At 42.5% G+C, this 17,889-nt stretch overlaps 2 protein-coding genes across 3 annotated transcripts; both read right to left on the reverse strand.

Moving 5' to 3' along the window:
- Positions 1 to 10,666: 10,666 nt before the first annotated feature.
- Positions 10,667 to 11,818, reverse strand: LOC121584079 (putative uncharacterized protein BRD3OS). The gene has a single exon (XM_041899911.2). It carries the CDS (start codon positions 11,307 to 11,309, stop codon positions 11,049 to 11,051), a length of 261 nt encoding a protein of 86 aa, XP_041755845.1. The 5' UTR covers positions 11,310 to 11,818; the 3' UTR covers positions 10,667 to 11,048.
- Positions 11,819 to 14,658: 2,840 nt separating this feature from the next.
- LOC121584575 (endothelial differentiation-related factor 1 homolog) lies at positions 14,659 to 17,535 on the reverse strand. Of its 2 annotated transcripts, XM_041900536.1 has the most exons (6): positions 17,429 to 17,535; positions 17,227 to 17,318; positions 16,721 to 16,772; positions 15,755 to 15,915; positions 15,497 to 15,590; positions 14,659 to 15,235 (listed from the first exon to the last, which is right to left on the reverse strand). In XM_041900536.1, exons 2-6 carry the CDS (start codon positions 17,302 to 17,304, stop codon positions 15,174 to 15,176), a joined length of 447 nt encoding a protein of 148 aa, XP_041756470.1. In that variant the 5' UTR covers positions 17,305 to 17,318; positions 17,429 to 17,535; the 3' UTR covers positions 14,659 to 15,173. The 2 variants fall into 2 exon arrangements, with proteins under 2 accessions (XP_041756470.1, XP_045081826.1); XM_045225891.1 differs by lacking the exon at positions 17,429 to 17,535 and having other exon boundaries at positions 17,227 to 17,422.
- Between the last annotated feature and the right edge of the window lie 354 nt (positions 17,536 to 17,889).

The raw sequence follows: 17,889 nt of genomic DNA on the forward strand, positions 1-17,889 counted from the left end.
AGATTCAGACAACCTCGTACATTAAAAAATTTAAAAACAGCTTGGTGTGCCTGAGTGATGTCATACGAGTTGAGACAAGTATATACAGTGCCTTCAGAAATTATTCACACACCTTGACTTTTTCCACATTTTGTGTTACAGCCTGAATTAAAAATTAATTAAATTGAGATTGTGTCACTGGCCTACACACAATACCCCATAATGTCAATGTGGAATTATGTTTTTTGAAATTTTTACAAATGAATTAAATGAAAAACTGAAATGTCTTGAGTCAATAAGTATTCAACCCCTTTTGTTATGGCAAGCCTAAATAAGTTCAGGAGTATAAATGTGCTTAACAACATGATTTTTTAATGTCTACCTCATCGCTGTAGCCCACACATACACATCATTGTAAGGTCCCTCAGTAAAGCAGTGAATTTCAAACACAGATTCAACCACAATGCCTCGCAAAGAAGGGCACCTATTGGTAGATTTAAAAAAAAAAAAAAAAAAAAAAAATGATTTTCCCTTTTGAGCATGTGAAGTTATTAATTACACTGTATGGTGTATCAATACACCCAGTCACTACAAAGATACAGGCGTCCTTCCTAACTCAGTTGCCAGAGAGGAAGGAAACTGCTCAGGGATTTCACCATGAGGCCAGTTGTGACTTTAAAACTGTTACAGGCGAAAGGAGAAAACTAAGGATGGATACTCCACAATACTAACCTAAATGACAGTGAAAAGAAGGAAGCTTGTACAGAATACAAATATTCCAAAACATGTATCCTGTTTGCAATAAGGCACTAAAGTAAAACTGCAAAATAATGTGGCTAATAAATGAACTTTATGTCCTGAATACAAAGCGTTATGTTTGGGGCAAATTCAACAACCGGTCACTGAGTATCACTCATACACTGCTCAAAAAAATAAAGGGAACACTAAAATAACACATCCTAGATCTGAATGAATGAACTAATCTCATTAAATACTTTTTTCTTTACATAGTTGAATGTGCTGACAACAAAATCACACAAAAATGATCAATGGAAATCAAATGTATCAACCCATGGAGGTCTGGATTTGGAGTCAAATTAAAGTGGAAAACCACACTACAGGCTGATCCAACTTTGATGTAATGTCCTTAAAACAAGTCAAAATGAGGCTCAGTAGTGTGTGTGGCCTCCACGTGCCTGTATGACCTCCCTACAACGCCTGGGCATGCTCCTGATGAGGTGGCGGATGGTCTCCTGAGGGATCTCCTCCCAGACCTGGACTAAAGCATCTGCCAACTCCTGGACAGTCTGTGGTGCAACGTGGCGTTGGTGGATGGAGCGAGACATGATGTCCCAGATGTGCTCAATTGGATTCAGGTCTGGGGAACGGGCGGGCCAGTCCATAGCATCAATGCCTTCCTCTTGCAGGAACACACTCCAGCCACATGAGGTCTAGCATTGTCTTGCATTAGGAGGAACCCAGGGCCAACCGCACCAGCATATGGTCTCACAAGGGGTCTGAGGATCTCATCTTGGTACCTAATGGCAGTCAGGCTGCCTCTGGCGAGCACATGGAGGGCTGTGCGGACCCCCAAAGAAATGCCACCCCACACCATGACTGACCCACCGCCAAACCGGTCATGCTGGAGGATGTTGCAGGCAGCAGAACGTTCTCCACGGCGTCTCCAGACTCTGTCACGTCTGTCACATGTGCTCAGTGTGAACCTGCTTTCATCTGTGAAGAGCACAGGGCGCCAGTGGCGAATTTGCCAATCTTGGTGTTCTCTGGCAAATGCCAAATGTCCTGCACGGTGTTGGGCTGTAAGCACAACCCCCACCTGTGGACGTCGGGCCCTCATACCACCCTCATGGAGTCTGTTTCTGACCGTTTGAGCAGACACATGCACATTTGTGGCCTGCTGGAGGTAATTTTGCAGTGCTCCTCCTGCTCCTCCTTGCACAAAGGCGGAGGTAGCAGTCCTGCTGCTGGGTTGTTGCCCTCCTACGGCCTCCTCCACGTCTGCTGATGTACTGGCCTGTCTCCTGGTAGCGCCTCCATGCTCTGGACACTACGCTGACAGACACAGCAAACCTTCTTGCCACAGCTCGCATTGATGTGCCATCCTGGATGAGCTGCACTACCTGAGCCACTTGTGTGGGTTGTAGACTCCGTCTCATGCAACCACTAGAGTGAAAGCACCGTCAGCATTCAAAGTGACCAAAACATCAGCCAGGAAGCATAGGAACTGAGAAGTGGTCTGTGGTCAACACCTGCAAAACCAGTCCTTTATTGGGGGTGTCTTGCTAATTGCCTATAATTTCCTCCTGTTGTCTATTCCATTTGCACAACAGCATGTGAAATGTATTGTCAATCAGTGTTGCTTCCTAAGTGGACAGTTTGATTTCACAGAAGTGTGATTGACTTGGAGTTACATTGTGTTGTTTAAGTGTTCCCTTTACTTTTTTGAGCAGTGTATATTCAAGCATGGAGGTGGCTGCATCATGTTATGGGTATGCTTGTCATCGGCACGTTTTTTTAGGCAAAAAATAAACTGAATAGAGCTAAGCGCAGGCAAAATCCTAGAGGAAAACCTGGTTCAGTCTGCTTTCCAATAGACACACACTGTTCTGCAGGATAATAACCTAAAACACAAGTTGCTAACGAGTTGCCTACGAAGACATTGAATGTTCCTCAGTGCCTAGTTACAGTTTAGACTTAAATCGGCTTGAAAATATATGGCAAGACTTGAAAATGGCTGTCTAGCAATGATCAACAACTAACTTGACAGAGCTTGAAGAATTTTTAAAACAATGAGCAAATATTGTACAATCCATGTGTCCAAAGCTATTAGTCTTACCCAAAAAAACACAGCTGTAATCGCTGCCAAAGGTGATTCTACACTGAACAAAAATATAAATGCAACATGCAACAATTTCAAAGATTTGACTGAGTTAGTTCATATAAGGAAATCAGTCAATTGAAATAAATTCATTAGGCCCTAATCTATGGATTTCACATGACTGGGAATACAGATATGCATCTGTTGGTCACAGATACCTTTTTTTTTTTAAAGTAGGGGCGTGGATTAGAAAACCAGTTAGTATCTGGTGTGACCACCATTGGCCTCATGCAGCACAACACATCTCCTTCGCATAAAGTTGATCAGGCTGTTGATTGTGGCCTGTGGAATATTGTCCCACTCCTCTTCAATGGCTGTGCGAAGTTGCTGGATATTGGCGGGAACTGGAACATGCTGTCGTACACGTCGATCCAGAGCATCCCAAACATGCTCAATGGGTCACATTTCTGAGTATGCAGGCCATGGAAGAAAGCTTCCACTGGAAGAGTGGAATGGCGCCGGAGGAGATGGCTGCCGTTTTTATGGCCCCCTAACCAATTGTGCTATACAGTGGGGGAAAAAGTATTTAGTCAGCCACCAATTGTGCAAGTTCTCCCACTTAAAAAGATGGGAGAGGCCTGTAATTTTCATCATAGGTACACGTCAACTATGACAGACAAATTGAGAATTTTTTTTCCAGAAAATCACATTGTAGGATTTTTTATGAATTTATTTGCAAATTATGGTGGAAAATAAGTATTTGGTCACCTACAAACAAGCAAGATTTCTGGCTCTCACAGACCTGTAACTTCTTCTTTAAGTGGCTCCTCTGTCCTCCACTTGTTACCTGTATTAATGGCACCTGTTTGAACTTGTTATCAGTATAAAAGACACCTGTCCACAACCTCAAACAGTCACACTCCAAACTCCACTATGGCCAAGACCAAAGAGCTGTCAAAGGACACCAGAAACAAAATTGTAGACCTGCACCAGGCTGGGAAGACTGAATCTGCAATAGGTAAGCAGCTTGGTTTGAAGAAATCAACTGTGGGAGCAATTATTAGGAAATGGAAGACACACAAGACCACTGATAATCTCCCTCGATCTGGGGCTCCACGCAAGATCTCACCGCGTGGGGTCAAAATGATCACAAGAACGGTGAGCAAAAATCCCAGAACCACACGGGGGACCTAGTGAATGACCTGCAGAGAGCTGGGACCAAAGTAACAAAGCCTACCATCAGTAACACACTACGCCGCCAGGGACTCAAATCCTGCAGTGCCAGACGTGTCCCCCTGCTTAAGCCAGTACATGTCCAGGCCCGTCTGAAGTTTGCTAGAGTGCATTTGGATGATCCAGAAGAGGATTGGGAGAATGTCATATGGTCAGATGAAACCAAAATAGAACTTTTTGGTAAAAACTCAACTCGTCGTGTTTGGAGGACAAAGAATGCTGAGTTGCATCCAAAGAACACCATACCTACTGTGAAGCATGGGGGTGGAAACATCATGCTTTGGGGCTGTTTTTCTGCAAAGGGACCAGGACGACTGATCCGAGTAAAGGAAAGAATGAATGGGGCCAAGTATCGTGAGATTTTGAGTGAAAACCTCCTTCCATCAGCAAGGGCATTGAAGATGAAACGTGGCTGGGTCTTTCAGCATGACAATGATCCCAAACACACCGCCCGGGCAACGAAGGAGTGGCTTCGTAAGAAGCATTTCAAGGTCCTGGAGTGGCGTAGCCAGTCTCCAGATCTCAACCCCATAGAAAATCTTTGGAGGGAGTTGAAAGTCAGTGTTGCCCAGCGACAGCCCCAAAACATCACTGCTCTAGAGGAGATCTGCATGGAGGAATGGGCCAAAATACCAGCAACAGTGTGTTAAAACCTTGTGAAGACTTACAGAAAACATTTGACCTGTGTCATATACCCTTTGTTGGCAATAACAAAGTATTGAGAAACTTTTGTTATTGACCAAATACTTATTTTCCACCATAATTTGCAAATAAATTCATAAAAAATCCTACAATGTGATTTTCTGGAAAAAAAATTCTCATTTTGTCTGTCATAGTTGATGTGTACCTATGATGAAAATTACAGGCCTCTCTCATCTTTTTAAGTGGGAGAACTTGCACAATTGGTGGCTGACTAAATACTTTTTTCCCCACTGTATGTGTGTGTGTGTTCACGTTATTTGTAATTTATTCTGTACATAATGTTTCTGCCACCGTCTCTTATGACCAAAAAGAGCTTCTGGATATCAGGACAGCGATTACTCACCTCATATTGGACGAAGATTTTTTTCTTCAACGAGTTGGACGCGAAGGATATTCTACAGACACCCGACAAGGCCCAAAACCCTGTCATTCGCATGAGCAAGAGGCGGAGATATCGTGGGCGTAGGTCGGGGTGCCTTGTAAGGATCTGACGGTGAGCGAGTAATCTGCCTCTTCCATCAGTCCTATTAGCCAATCAATGGAAAACAAAATGGACGACCTAAGATCAAGGATATCCTACCAACGGGACATAAAAAACTGTAATATCTTATGTTTCACAGAGTCGTGGCTGAACGACAACATGGATAACATACAGCTGGCGGGATATACGCTACATCGGCAGGACAGAACGGCTGACTCCGGTAAGACAAGGGGTGGCGGTCTGTGTATATTTGTAAACAACAGCTGGTGCACGAAATCTAATACTAAGGTGGTCTTGAGGTTTTGCTCGCCTGAGGTAGAGTATCTAATGATAAGCTGTAGACCACACTATTTACCAAGAGAGTTTTCTTCTATATTTTTTGTAGCTGTCTATTTACCACCACAAACCCATGCTGGCACTAAGACCGCACTCAATGAGCTGTATAAGGCCATAAGCAAACAGGAAAACGCTCATCCAGAGGCAGCGCTCCTAGTGGCCGGACACTTAAATCCATTCTACCTAATTTCCACCAGCATGTGCAACCAGAGGAAAAAAAACTTACAAAGCTCTCCCTCGCCCTACATTTGGCAAATCTGACCATCATTTTATCCTGATTCCTGCTTATAAGCAAGAACTAAAGCAGGACGCACCAGTGACTCGGTTAATAAGGAAGCGGTCAGATGACGCAGATGCTAAGCTACAGGACTGTTTTGCTAGCACAGACTGGAATATGTTCCGGGATTCTTCCGATGGCATTGGTACACCACATCAGTCACTGGCTTCATCAATAAGTGCATCGATGGTGTCGTCCCCACAGTGACCGTTCGTACAGTGGCTTACGAAAGTATTCACCCCACCTTGGCATTTTTCCTATTTTGTTGCCTTACAACCTGGAATTCAAATAGTAGTTTGGGGGGTTTGTATCATTTGATTTACACAACATGCCTACCACTTTGAAGATGCAAAATATGTTTTATTGTGAAACAAACAGAACTTGAACGTGCATAACTATCCACCTTTTGCAGCAATTACAGCTGCAAGTCTCTTGGGGTATGTCTCTATAAGCTAAGCACATCTAGCCACTGGGATTTTTGCCCATTCTTCAAGGCAAAACTGCTCCAGCTCCTTCAAGTTGGATGGGTTCTGCTGGTGTACAGCAATCTTTAAGTCATACCACAGATTCTCAATTGGAGTGAGGTCTGGGCTTTGACTAGGCCATTCCAAGACATTTAAATGGTTCCCCTTAAACCACTCAAGTGTTGCTTTAGCAGTATGCTTAGGGTCATTGTCCTGCTGGAAGTTGAACCTCTGTCCCAGTCTCAAATCTCTGGTAGACTGAAACAGGTTTCCCTCAAGAGTTTCCCTGTATTTAGCGCCATCCATCATTCCTTAAATTCTGACCAGTTTCCCAGTCCCTGCCGATGGAAAAACATCCCCACAGCATGATGCTGCCACCACCATGCTTCACTGTGGGGATGGTGTTCTCGGGGTCATGAGAGGTGTTGGGTTTGCGCCAGACATGGCCAAAAAGCTCAATTTTAGTCTCATCTGACCAGAGTACCTTCTTCCATATGTTTGGGGAGTCTCCCACATGCCTTTTGGCGAACATCAAACGTGTTTGCTTATTTTTTTCTTTAAGCAATGTCTTTTTTCTGACCACTCTTCCGTGAAGCTCAGCTCTGTGGCGTGTACGGCTTAAAGTGGTCCTATGGACAGATAATTCAATCTCCGCTGTGGAGCTTTGCAACTCCTTCAGGGTTATCTTTGGTCTCTTTGTTGCCTCTCTGATTAATGCCCTCCATGTCATTGTCATTAATGCCTCACCTGGTCTGTGAGATTTGGTGGGTGGCTCTCGCTTGGCAGGTTTGTTGTGGTGCCATATTCTTTCAATTTTTTAATACTGGATTTAATGGTCAAAGTTTCTGATATTTTTTGATAACCCAACCCTGTCCTGTTTGGAGAGCTCCTTGGTCTTCATGGTGCTGCTTGCTTGGTGGTGCCCCTTGCTTAGTGGTGTTGCAGACTCTGGGGCCTTTCAGAACAGGTGTATATATACTGAGATCATGTGACAGATCATGTGACACTTAGATTGCACAAAGGTGGACTTTATTTAACAAATTATGTGACTTCTGAAGGTAATTGGTTGCACCAGATCTTAATTAGGGGCTTCATAGCAAAGGGGGTGAATACATATGCACGCACCACTTTTCTGTTGTTTATTTTACAGTGGGGGGGAAAAGTATTTAGTCAGCCACCAATTGTGCAAGTTCTCCCACTTAAAAAGATGAGAGAGGCCTGTAATTTTCATCATAGGTACATGTCAACTATGACAGACAAAATGAGAAGAAAAAAAAACAGAAAATCACATTGTAGGATTTGTTATGAATTTATTTGCAAATTATGGTGGAAAATAAGTATTTGGTAAATAACTAAAGTTTCTCAATACTTTGTTATATACCATTTGTCGGCAATGACACAGGTCAAACGTTTTCTGTAAGTCTTCACAAGGTTTTCACACACTGTTGCTGGTATTTTGGCCCATTCCTCCATGCAGATCTCCTCTAGAGCAGTGATGTTTTGGGGCTGTCGCTGGGCAACATGGACTTTCAACTCCCTCCAAAGATTTTTCTATGGGGTTGAGATCTGGAGACTGGCTAGGCCACTCCAGGACCTTGAAATGCTTCTTACGAAGCCACTCCTTCGTTGCCCGGGCAGTGTGTTTGGGATCATTGTCATGCTGAAAGACCCAGCCACGTTTCATCTTCAATGCCCTTGCTGATGGAAGGAGGTTTTCACTCAAAATCTCACGATACATGGCCCCATTCATTCTTTCCTTTACACGGATCAGTCGTCCTGGTTCCTTTGCAGAAAAACAGCCCCAAAGCATGATGTTTCCACCCCCATGCTTCACAATAGGTATGGTGTTCTTTGGATGCAACTCAGCATTCTTTGTCCTCCAAACACGACGAGTTGAGTTTTTACCAAAAAGTTATATTTTGGTTTCATCTGACCATATGACATTCTCCCAATCCTCTTCTGGATCATCCAAACTTCAGACGGGCCTGTACATGTACTGGCTTAAGCAGGGGAACACGTCTGGCACTGCAGGATTTGAGTCCCTGGCAGCATAGTGTGTTACTGATGGTAGGCTTTGTTACTTTGGTCCCAGCTCTCTGCAGGTCATTCACTAGGTCCCCCCGTGTGGTTCTGGGATTTTTGCTCACTTTTCTTGTGATCATTTTGACCCCACGGGGTGAGATCTTGCGTGGAGCCCCAGATCGAGGGAGATTATCAGGGGTCTTGTATGTCTTCCATTTCCTAATAATTGCTCCCACAGTTGATTTCTTCAAACCAAGCTGCTTACCTATTGCAGATTCAGTCTTCCCAGCCTGGTGCAGGTCTACAATTTTGTTTCTGGTGTCTTTTGACAGCTCTTTGGTCTTGGCCATAGTGGAGTTTGGAGTGTGACTGTTTGAGGTTGTGGACAGGTGTCTTTTATACTGATAACAAGTTCAAACAGGTTCCGAGTAATTAATACAGGTAACGAGTGGAGGACAGAGGAGCCTCTTAAAGAAGAAGTTACAGGTCTGTGAGAGCCAGAAATCTTGCTTGTTTGTAGGTGACCAAATACTTATTTTCCACCATAATTTGCAAATAAATTCATAAAAAATCCTACAATGTGATTTTCTGGATTTTTTTTTCTCAATTTGTCTGTCATAGTTGACGTGTACCTATGATGAAGATTACAGGCCTCTCTCATCTTTTTAAGTGGGAGAACTTGCACAATTGGTGGCTGACTAAATAATTTTTTCCCCCACTGTAGCTTGAGAGGAATGGGAGAAACTCCCCAAATACAGGTGTGCCAAGCTTGTAGCGTCATACCCAAGAAGACTCAAGGCTGTAATCGCTGCCAAAGGTGCTTCAACAAAGTACTGTGTAAAGGGTCTGAATACATATGTAAATTAGATATTATTTTGTACCCATTTTTGCTTTGTCATTATGGGGTATTGTGTGTAGATTGATGAGGGGAAAAATCAATTTCATTAATTTTAGAATAAGGCCCCATTCTTTCCTTTACACAAAATGTGGAAAAAGTCAAGGGGTCTGAATACGTTCTGAATCCTTACTGTGTTCTTCATGTCTTGTTTCTTGTGTTTTTTCTAGTCTTACATTGTTATTGATTATTGCATTGTTGGGTTTTAAGTTTGCAAGAAAAGCATTTCACTGTACTTGTGCATGTGACATTAAAAACGTGTAACTTGACAGTTTGTGCAGAAATTATTTGGTTGTTTCATCAGCTGTCCGGATGGCTGGCCTCAGACGATACCGCAGGTGAAGAAGCTGGATGTGGAGGTCCTGGGCTGGCATGGTTACACGTGGTGTGCGGTTGTGAGGCCGGTTGGACGTACTGCCTAATTCTCTAAAACTATGTTTATGGTAGAGAAATTAACATTCAATTCTCTGGCAACAGCTTCTGTGGACATTCCTGCAGTCAGCATGCCATTTGCACGCTCCCTCAAAACTTAAGACATCTGTGGCATTGTGTAGTGACAAAAATGCACATTTTAGTGGACTTTTATTGTCCCCAGCACAAGGTGCACATATGTAATAATCATGCTGTTTAATCAGCTTATTGATATGCCACACCTGTCAGGTGGATGGATTATCTTGGCAAAGTATAAAATGCTCACTAATGGGGATGTAAACAAATTTGTGCACAAAATTTGACAAATCAGCTTTTTGTGCATCTGGAAAATGTCTGGGATCTTTTATTTCAGCTCATGAAACATGGGACCAACACTACATGTTGTGTTTATAGTTTTGTTCAGTATAACATGTATTTACTCAGGGGGTTGAATATTTATCTAATCAAGAGTGTTTTATTTTTTTTGTCTTACAAATGTTAGAATTTTTTCCCACTTTGACATGTGTAGATCATTGACAGACAAATCAATTTGAATACCCCTTTGTTACAACAAAATGTGGAAAAAGTCTAGGGGTGTGAATACTTTCAGAAGGCACTTTAAGGACGTGTTTTCACTATATTCACTGATTTGTTCATTTTAGTTATTGGTCATAGGTAAATTTTATTTAAATAAAACAATTGTATGTATTTGCATACTGCTGTAACTTTCTTAAATATTTTGTAGCACAGTATAGTAACTTCTGTAGATGTGTCTTTTGAGAAATGTAAGATTCATTGAAGGGTGAAATTACATGGGGATGCAGGGCAAACAATAAGTTTATATTTTATGTAATTATTTACATGGGATCCCTTATTTTCTGAGTTCCTTTGTTTTCATAAATAAACCACCAACATACAATTGTGAGCTCTTTGGTTCTTTGTATCCTATCCACATCACAGCTGTTACAGCCAATAGAAGGCAGGGACATAGCTATGTTAAAGGTTTGTGGTAAGTAACAGACAGAAATTGAATTGAAAGTGCAGACTTCTATTTCACATGACAATACACATAATTAACCTACACTTGCTGTTGCAACAATTGTTTTGTTACAAGTGTTGTGATACAAGCGCATATATTGACAATACCGCAGTTCGTCAGTTTACAATAATACTGCATTGAAATGCAAAAATGCTATATAAATGATACTGCCATACCCCAATGTAAATGCACAGGCTTACTTTGCTTTGACCAGCACATTAGTCGGCCAGTGAATGGTCATAACATATTTCTGGCAGACGTCTTTCAGCACACAAATAATCAACTTCAGTCTGCACCATATATTTTTGTACAAGCCGTTTACAAATATAGAAGCATAGGGCATATGAATACATGTGTGTCACTATAACTGTCACATTATCAAACATATTCTGGAACTTCCAGTGTCAGCAGTTGGATCCACTGTGACAGTTCGTTTGTCCCGTACTACGACTGCCTGGTTTCCATTCTGACTGTACCACGTACTTTGACTCCTACTGAGGTAGTTACTCGGTGGGCCCTGTTCCAGCTCCATTTGCTGCTGTTGCCAAATGAGCAGCGACGTGTCCTTGAACCTAAATCGCGCATAGCCCTCCGAGAGGCCTTTCTCGGCTAAAGGATATCTCTCAGACATGATGTTGCCGTCATCTCTCCGATCTCTTGTTTTGTTGCCACTGACTGCCTGGGTGGGCAGGGATGGGGTAGCGTTGACGTAGTTTTGGAGTTATCAAAGAAAACGGTTCGGGTTGCGCGACAGATTAAGCAGCTAGCTAACGTTAGCTAACTGAGATAATCTGGTTGGCAGTAGCTTGTAAATGACACCGTCCCCGACCATACTGTTGTGCCACCCAACCGTGTGAAACGTTGACCACCACACGTACATGTGGATATAGATAACGTTAGCTAGCTTGTTGCTAACGTAACATCGTTAGCGATCCAGCTTCCTTAAAAAAAAAAGTATGTATATCAACTGGATTTGTTTTCTGTGAGGTTTGTTCAATGCGATTCCGTAGTGATTTGCAATCTTGACGCAGGTTTTACAACATAAATCAATCAGACATTGCTGAGCCGAGGTGTATTTGTTGGTGCTGCCACAGAGTTAAGTCAAAGCTTCTTTTCCACCAGATGCGTTAAAACACTGCGTTCCGGCGGAAGCCATTCATTGTCAATGGACTTGCGGCGGAAGTCATTCATTGGCAATGGAGCAGTCCGCAACGCTTTTATTATTATTATTTTTTTTTTTTCATCTTTATTTAACCAGGTAAGCCAGTTGAGAACAAGTTCTCATTTACAACTGCGACCTGGCCAAGATAAAGCAAAGCAGTGCGATAAAAACAACAACACAGAGTTACATATGGGGTAAAACAAAACATAAAGTCAAAAATACAACAGAAAATATATATACAGTGTGTGCAAATGTAGCAAGTTGTGGAGGTAAGGCAATAAATAGGCTATAGTGCAAAATAATTACAATTAGTATTAACACTGGAATGATAGATGTGCAAGAGATGATGTGCAAATAGAGATACTGGGGTGCAAATGAGCAAAATAAATAACAATATAGGGATGAGGTAGTTGGGCAGGCTAATTTCAGATGGGCTGTGTACAGGTGCAGTAGTAAGGTGCTCTGACAACTGATGCTTAAAGTTAGTGAGGGAGATAAGTGTCTCCAGCTTCAGAGATTTTTGCAATTTGTTCCAGTCATTGGCAGCAGAGAACTGGAAGGAATGGCGGCCAAAGTAGGTGTTGGCTTTGGGGATGACCAGTGAGATATACCTGCTGGAGCGCATACTACGGGTGGGTGTTGCTATGGTGACCAATGAGATAAGATAAGGCGGGGATTTGCCTAGAAGTGATTTATAGATGGCCTGGAGCCAGTGGGTTTGGCGACGAATATGTAGTGAGGACCAGCCAACAAGAGCGTACAGGTCACAGTGGTGGGTAGTATATGGGGCTTTGGAGACAAAACTGATGGCACTGTGATAGACTACATCCAATTTGCTGAGCAGAGTGTTGGAGGCTATTTTGTAAATGACATCGCCGAAGTCAAGGATCGGTAGGATAGTCCGTTTTACGAGGGCATGTTTGGCAGCATGAGTGAAGGAGGCTTTGTTGCGAAATAGGAAACCGATTCTAGATTTAACTTTGGATTGGAGATTCTTAATGTGAGTCTGGAAGGAGGGTTTACAGTCTAACCAGACACCTAGGTATTTGTAGTTGTCCACATACTCTAGGTCAGACCCATCGAGAGTAGTGATTCTAGTCGGGTGGGCGGGTGCCAGCAGCGTTCGATTGAAGAGCATGCATTTAGTTTTACTAGTGTTTAAGAGCAGTTGGAGGCTACTGAAGGAGTGTTGTATGGCATTGAAGCTCGTTTGGAGGTTTGTTAACACAGTGTCCAATGAAGGGCCAGATGTATACAAAATGGTGTCGTCTACGTAGAGGTGGATCTGAGAGTCACCAGCAGCAAGAGCGAAATCATTGATATACACGGAGAAAAGAGTCGGCCCAAGAATTGAACCCTGTGGCACCCCCATAGAGACTGCCATAGGTCCAGACAACAGGCCCTCCGATTTGACACATTGAACTCTATCTGAGAAGTAGTTGGTGAACCAGGTGAGGCAGTCATTTGAGAAACCAAGGCTATTTAGTCTGCCAATAAGAATGCGGTGGTTGACAGAGTCGAAAGCCTTGGCCAGGTCGATGAAGACGGCTGCACAGTACTGTCTATTATCGATCGCGGTTATAATATCGTTTAGGACCTTGAGCGTGGCTGAAGTGCACCCATTACCAGCTCGGAAACCGGATTGCATAGCGGAGAAGGTACGGTGGGATTCGAAATGGTCGGTGATCTGTTTGTTAACTTGGCTTTCAAAAACTTTCGAAAGGCAGGGCAGGATGTATATAGGTCTGTAACAGTTTGGATCTAGAGTGTCACCCCCTTTGAAGAGGGGGATGACCGCGGCAGCTTTCCAATCTCTGGGGATCTCAGACGTTACGAAAGAGAGGTTGAACAGGCTAGTAAGTTTGGGATGCAGCACGGCTGCGGTGCGTTCTGTGTACCACATGCGTTCAATATTAATGCGTTGCATTACCGTGCGGTGGTACAAACAGAAGTTCATAAATGTTCCCCATGGGGAAGAGTGGCACCATAGAGGCCAAAATGATACTGACTATTGTGTTATTAGAGACAAGAAGATACCGGCTGAAGGACTTGTCTCCGGGTAAGGAGGACACTGGGAGAATTCATCATTACTACACTTGGGTAGTGCAAACCAGCCAACAGAATGGCTTGTGTAATTTAGCATCCCATCATGCAGGTGAAGCTAGTGATTTCAAATCAGTACTCTATATGACAACCAGTTAAATGTATTGATGTTGCTTGAGATTGAGACAGAAGGCTAGAAACAAACTATACTGAACACAAATATAAAGTGTTGGTCCCATGTTTCATGAGCTGAAATAAAATATATCAGAAATGTTCCAATACACAAAACAATAGTATTGTTGTGCACAAATTTGTTTACATCCCTGTTACAGATAACTCAAGTTTTGATGGAGCGTGATTTTAGAGTTTAGCAGTACATCCAACCGGCCTCACACCTGCAGACCACCTGTATGGCGTCATGTGAGCAGGCGAGCGGTTTGCTGATGTCAACGTTGTGAACAGAGTGCCGCATGGTGGCGGTGGGGTTATGGTATGAGCAGGCATAAGCTATGGACAACGAACACTATTGCATTTTATTGATGGCAATTGAATGCACATAGATACCCTGATGAGATCCTGAGGCTCATTGTTGTGCCATTCATCCGCCGCCATCGCCTCATGTTTCAGCATTATAATGCATGGCCCCATGTAGCAAGGATCTGTACACAAATGGCACAAATGGCAAAACACATGTGTATCTGGTGGACATATGGCTTAAGTCTTTGGTACTGCATATGGCAACAGTGTGTCCGAGAATCAATCCGAGACACAATGGTTTCATATTCCAGATTTTATTATTTAGTTTAACTTTTTGGTCCCTTGAGATTTAATAAATCACTTTTTCGGGAGAGACCAGCCCATGAAAGCAGCATTCTTGCATAAATGTTAGAAAAGCATACGCTACAATAAAACCCTTTAGCCAAAATGCCAAACTTATTCATGTCTAGTTGAAAGGGAATGACCACAGAACATGGAGACAGACCTCAGCGAGTATAGAAGATAGTATTGTAGACATTAAAACCATTCAGTAAAAATCAATTTTCTCTTCTTGTAGTTTGCTGAAAGCCAGATGCAAAACAAAACCACAGTATATTTGAATCTAGTAATGCAATGTTGATGTTTAAATCAGGTCCTGCAAGCTTGACATTCATTACTGGAATCAGGGCAGTAAAAGAAAGTAGCAGCCCAAGTTAAATAAACTGGTTAAGGTGTGCTAGCTCTCTGGAGAATTTGCAAGGCTGTCAGCTGTGGTGGTAATATTGTAGGCTAAGCTGCTTCGAGGCTTTGCCTTCACTTTTTCTTTGGGACTGCCTCCAAGGGTTTCCCAATGTCCTTCCCACGCAACTTCAGTCCTATGGACAACAAGGAGGAAAAACGCTCAGATTTTTGTTGACACCATCTCGAAACACCTGGGCTTTATTGTTCCATTAGTGATACTGATATAATCATATATTATTGTAATCAGACTAGTTAGTACAAAAATAACCCAATAATGGTGTCAAACAGGCCTATGCTGTGAGAAGGATGATTTGACAACCACAAATCCATATGAAGCTATGCTAGAAAATGTAGAATGTCAGTGTCAGAAAAAAGACCTGTAAATAAAAACTCACCAATTGCTCTTTCAATCTTTCCCATGACTTGGTTATTGGGGATAGCCTTTCCAGATTCGTAATCTCCAATTATCTGTGGTTTTTCATTGATTTTCTAAAAAAAATTGACCAACAACATATCCATGACTGGTATAGAAAATTAATTTGATCCAAGCCCTGCTAAGCAAAGGTAAATACACTTCAATAAACAACCCTCAGTGAAAATGAACAGTTCCTATATTTTAATCTCTTCATCCACATTTGGGAGAGTGTACTTACAGTGGCCAGGTCTTTCTGTGTCAGGCCCTGATTTTGCCGGCCTTGCTGGATGACCTTGCCCACCTCCAGAGATACTCTTTGGTGTTGAAGCTCTTCAGTCTCTCTGTCAAGCTTGGCTGTATTCTTGGTGATCACGTGCTGTTTGTTTTGTCCTGCAGCCCCTGAGAGAGGGAGAGAAGAAGAGAGGGGTAATATAGGCTAACACAAATTCAACAACAATATCTAATTATTGGGACTATCAGGCAAATGCTGTACAATATTAAATGTATTCTAAGATACAAGACTCAAACAAAAAGGGCCACCCTTTGTTCTTCATTCCTGATCCTGGGGACCCACATGGTTTTCAGGTTTTTGTTCCAGCCCAGTAGACACACTTGACTCAACTAATCATAAAGCACTTGAGTTTAATCAACTACTGTATGTTACTGGGCTGGAAAAAGTACACCCTGTGGATCCCAAGAATCAAGATTGACGTTGACTGACATTGTCTTATGTCAGAGTTTGACAGCAGTCTGCTTTGATGGCCGATGTAGCCTAGTTGTCGAAAGACAATGGGTGGCCCCTTTAGTTACATATCATACAAAATGGCTCTAACAACCTGTATTGGCAGATTTAAATAACTATATTTCTAGACTTACGTCACAGACAAATGTGTGTTTGTGCTTTTGTGTTTAAATATGAATACGTTTACTCCCCTTCAGTACACTTCCCCTGGGAATTCAAACACTTGCTCAATACTGCCATGATTCCATCATTGTAGATAATGAAATTCGAATTGGCAGTAAAGAACAAAAATTGTAATTGAGTAAAAACTAAAGGCCTTGATGACATTATTGAGATGGTGTGTGTAGCAAGCAATCCATCTGTTATCTCAACATTATTAATAAATAACCACAGACATGGCACAACATCCTTCAAAACCAAAAGATAACACAAGGACAGGAACAAATTGATGGGAGTTCTTACATTTCTTAGTGGTATCAAGTTCTTCCCCACGTCTTTGAGCTGCTGCAACAGCCTAAAAGACAGTAACGTATCACATTGTTGTGTCAATGTGTTCTGGCTGTGTAGCAAGTTCATAAATTATAACTAGTTAAACGTTACTACTTAGCCACATTACAGGACACACACCAAAGTTTAAAGGGAAAGTCAATAATAACAACACCACCATCTTTGGTTAACATAACTAGACTGTAGTCTTTAGCTAACTACTAGCTAGCTAGGTACATTTGGAACCATTTCTGGCAAACGTCGGCCAACTAATTACAAGTTCGAATGCAAATAAGCTAGCAGGGTAGACAGCTAGTAAGAAAAAGTAAATAGGTTTTAAGCCAAAGATAGCCAAACCAGCTAGGTCCCAGTTCACTGACAAGCGTGTTCAGACGCTGGCTAACCAGACTACGCTAGTTATCAGCTAACGTTCGCTAACGCATTAGCCCAAGCTTGCTAGCTACCTAACTAACGTTAGCTACCTGTTTCGACTTCGACTGTGCGACAGATGGTCCCTTCTTTCTCAGTACGGTCACGGTATCCCAGTCACTTTCTGCCATGTTCTTGAGTGTACCTTGATGGCAACAATGTATAAACAGGTTGGTTTAGATACAAAATGTAAAGTCAGTATGGTATGCGATAACTTTAGCGTTCGCTAATATAACGTGGTAACTATGAAAGTACCGTATTGACCGAATAGTCGACCCCAGCGTCACAGCAGTTTTATAATGACGTCACATACCGTACTTTCACGCGTTGAGCTATAATAATGACGCGTTCACAATAACTGGGAACTCTGAAAAATACGAGGTCAAATCAAGACGTCAGTGATCTTCAGGTCGGAGCTCTAGAAAGATGCCCGAGTATCTCGTTTTTTTTCTCCGAATTCCCAGTTGATTGAAGGCTCGGAAGTCGGAGAGTGCGAGCTCCCAGTATTTTTGAACGCGGCATATGAACTGGCGATCGCCTCCAAGATGGCCGACCGTTGTGTTCGATGTAGAGTGCGTTCGTAAATTAACTCTGGCTATCTATTCCGATTTCCAGAGCGCTCTCGTCTGAGTGTGCAGAATAACTGATGAATTTACGAACGCGCAACACCCGTTAAATATGACCAGTGTCAGTAAACGTCGGCAAAAAACGTAATT

Source organism: Coregonus clupeaformis, chromosome 16 (assembly GCF_020615455.1).
Source record: "Coregonus clupeaformis isolate EN_2021a chromosome 16, ASM2061545v1, whole genome shotgun sequence".
Lineage (NCBI taxonomy): Eukaryota > Metazoa > Chordata > Actinopteri > Salmoniformes > Salmonidae > Coregonus > Coregonus clupeaformis.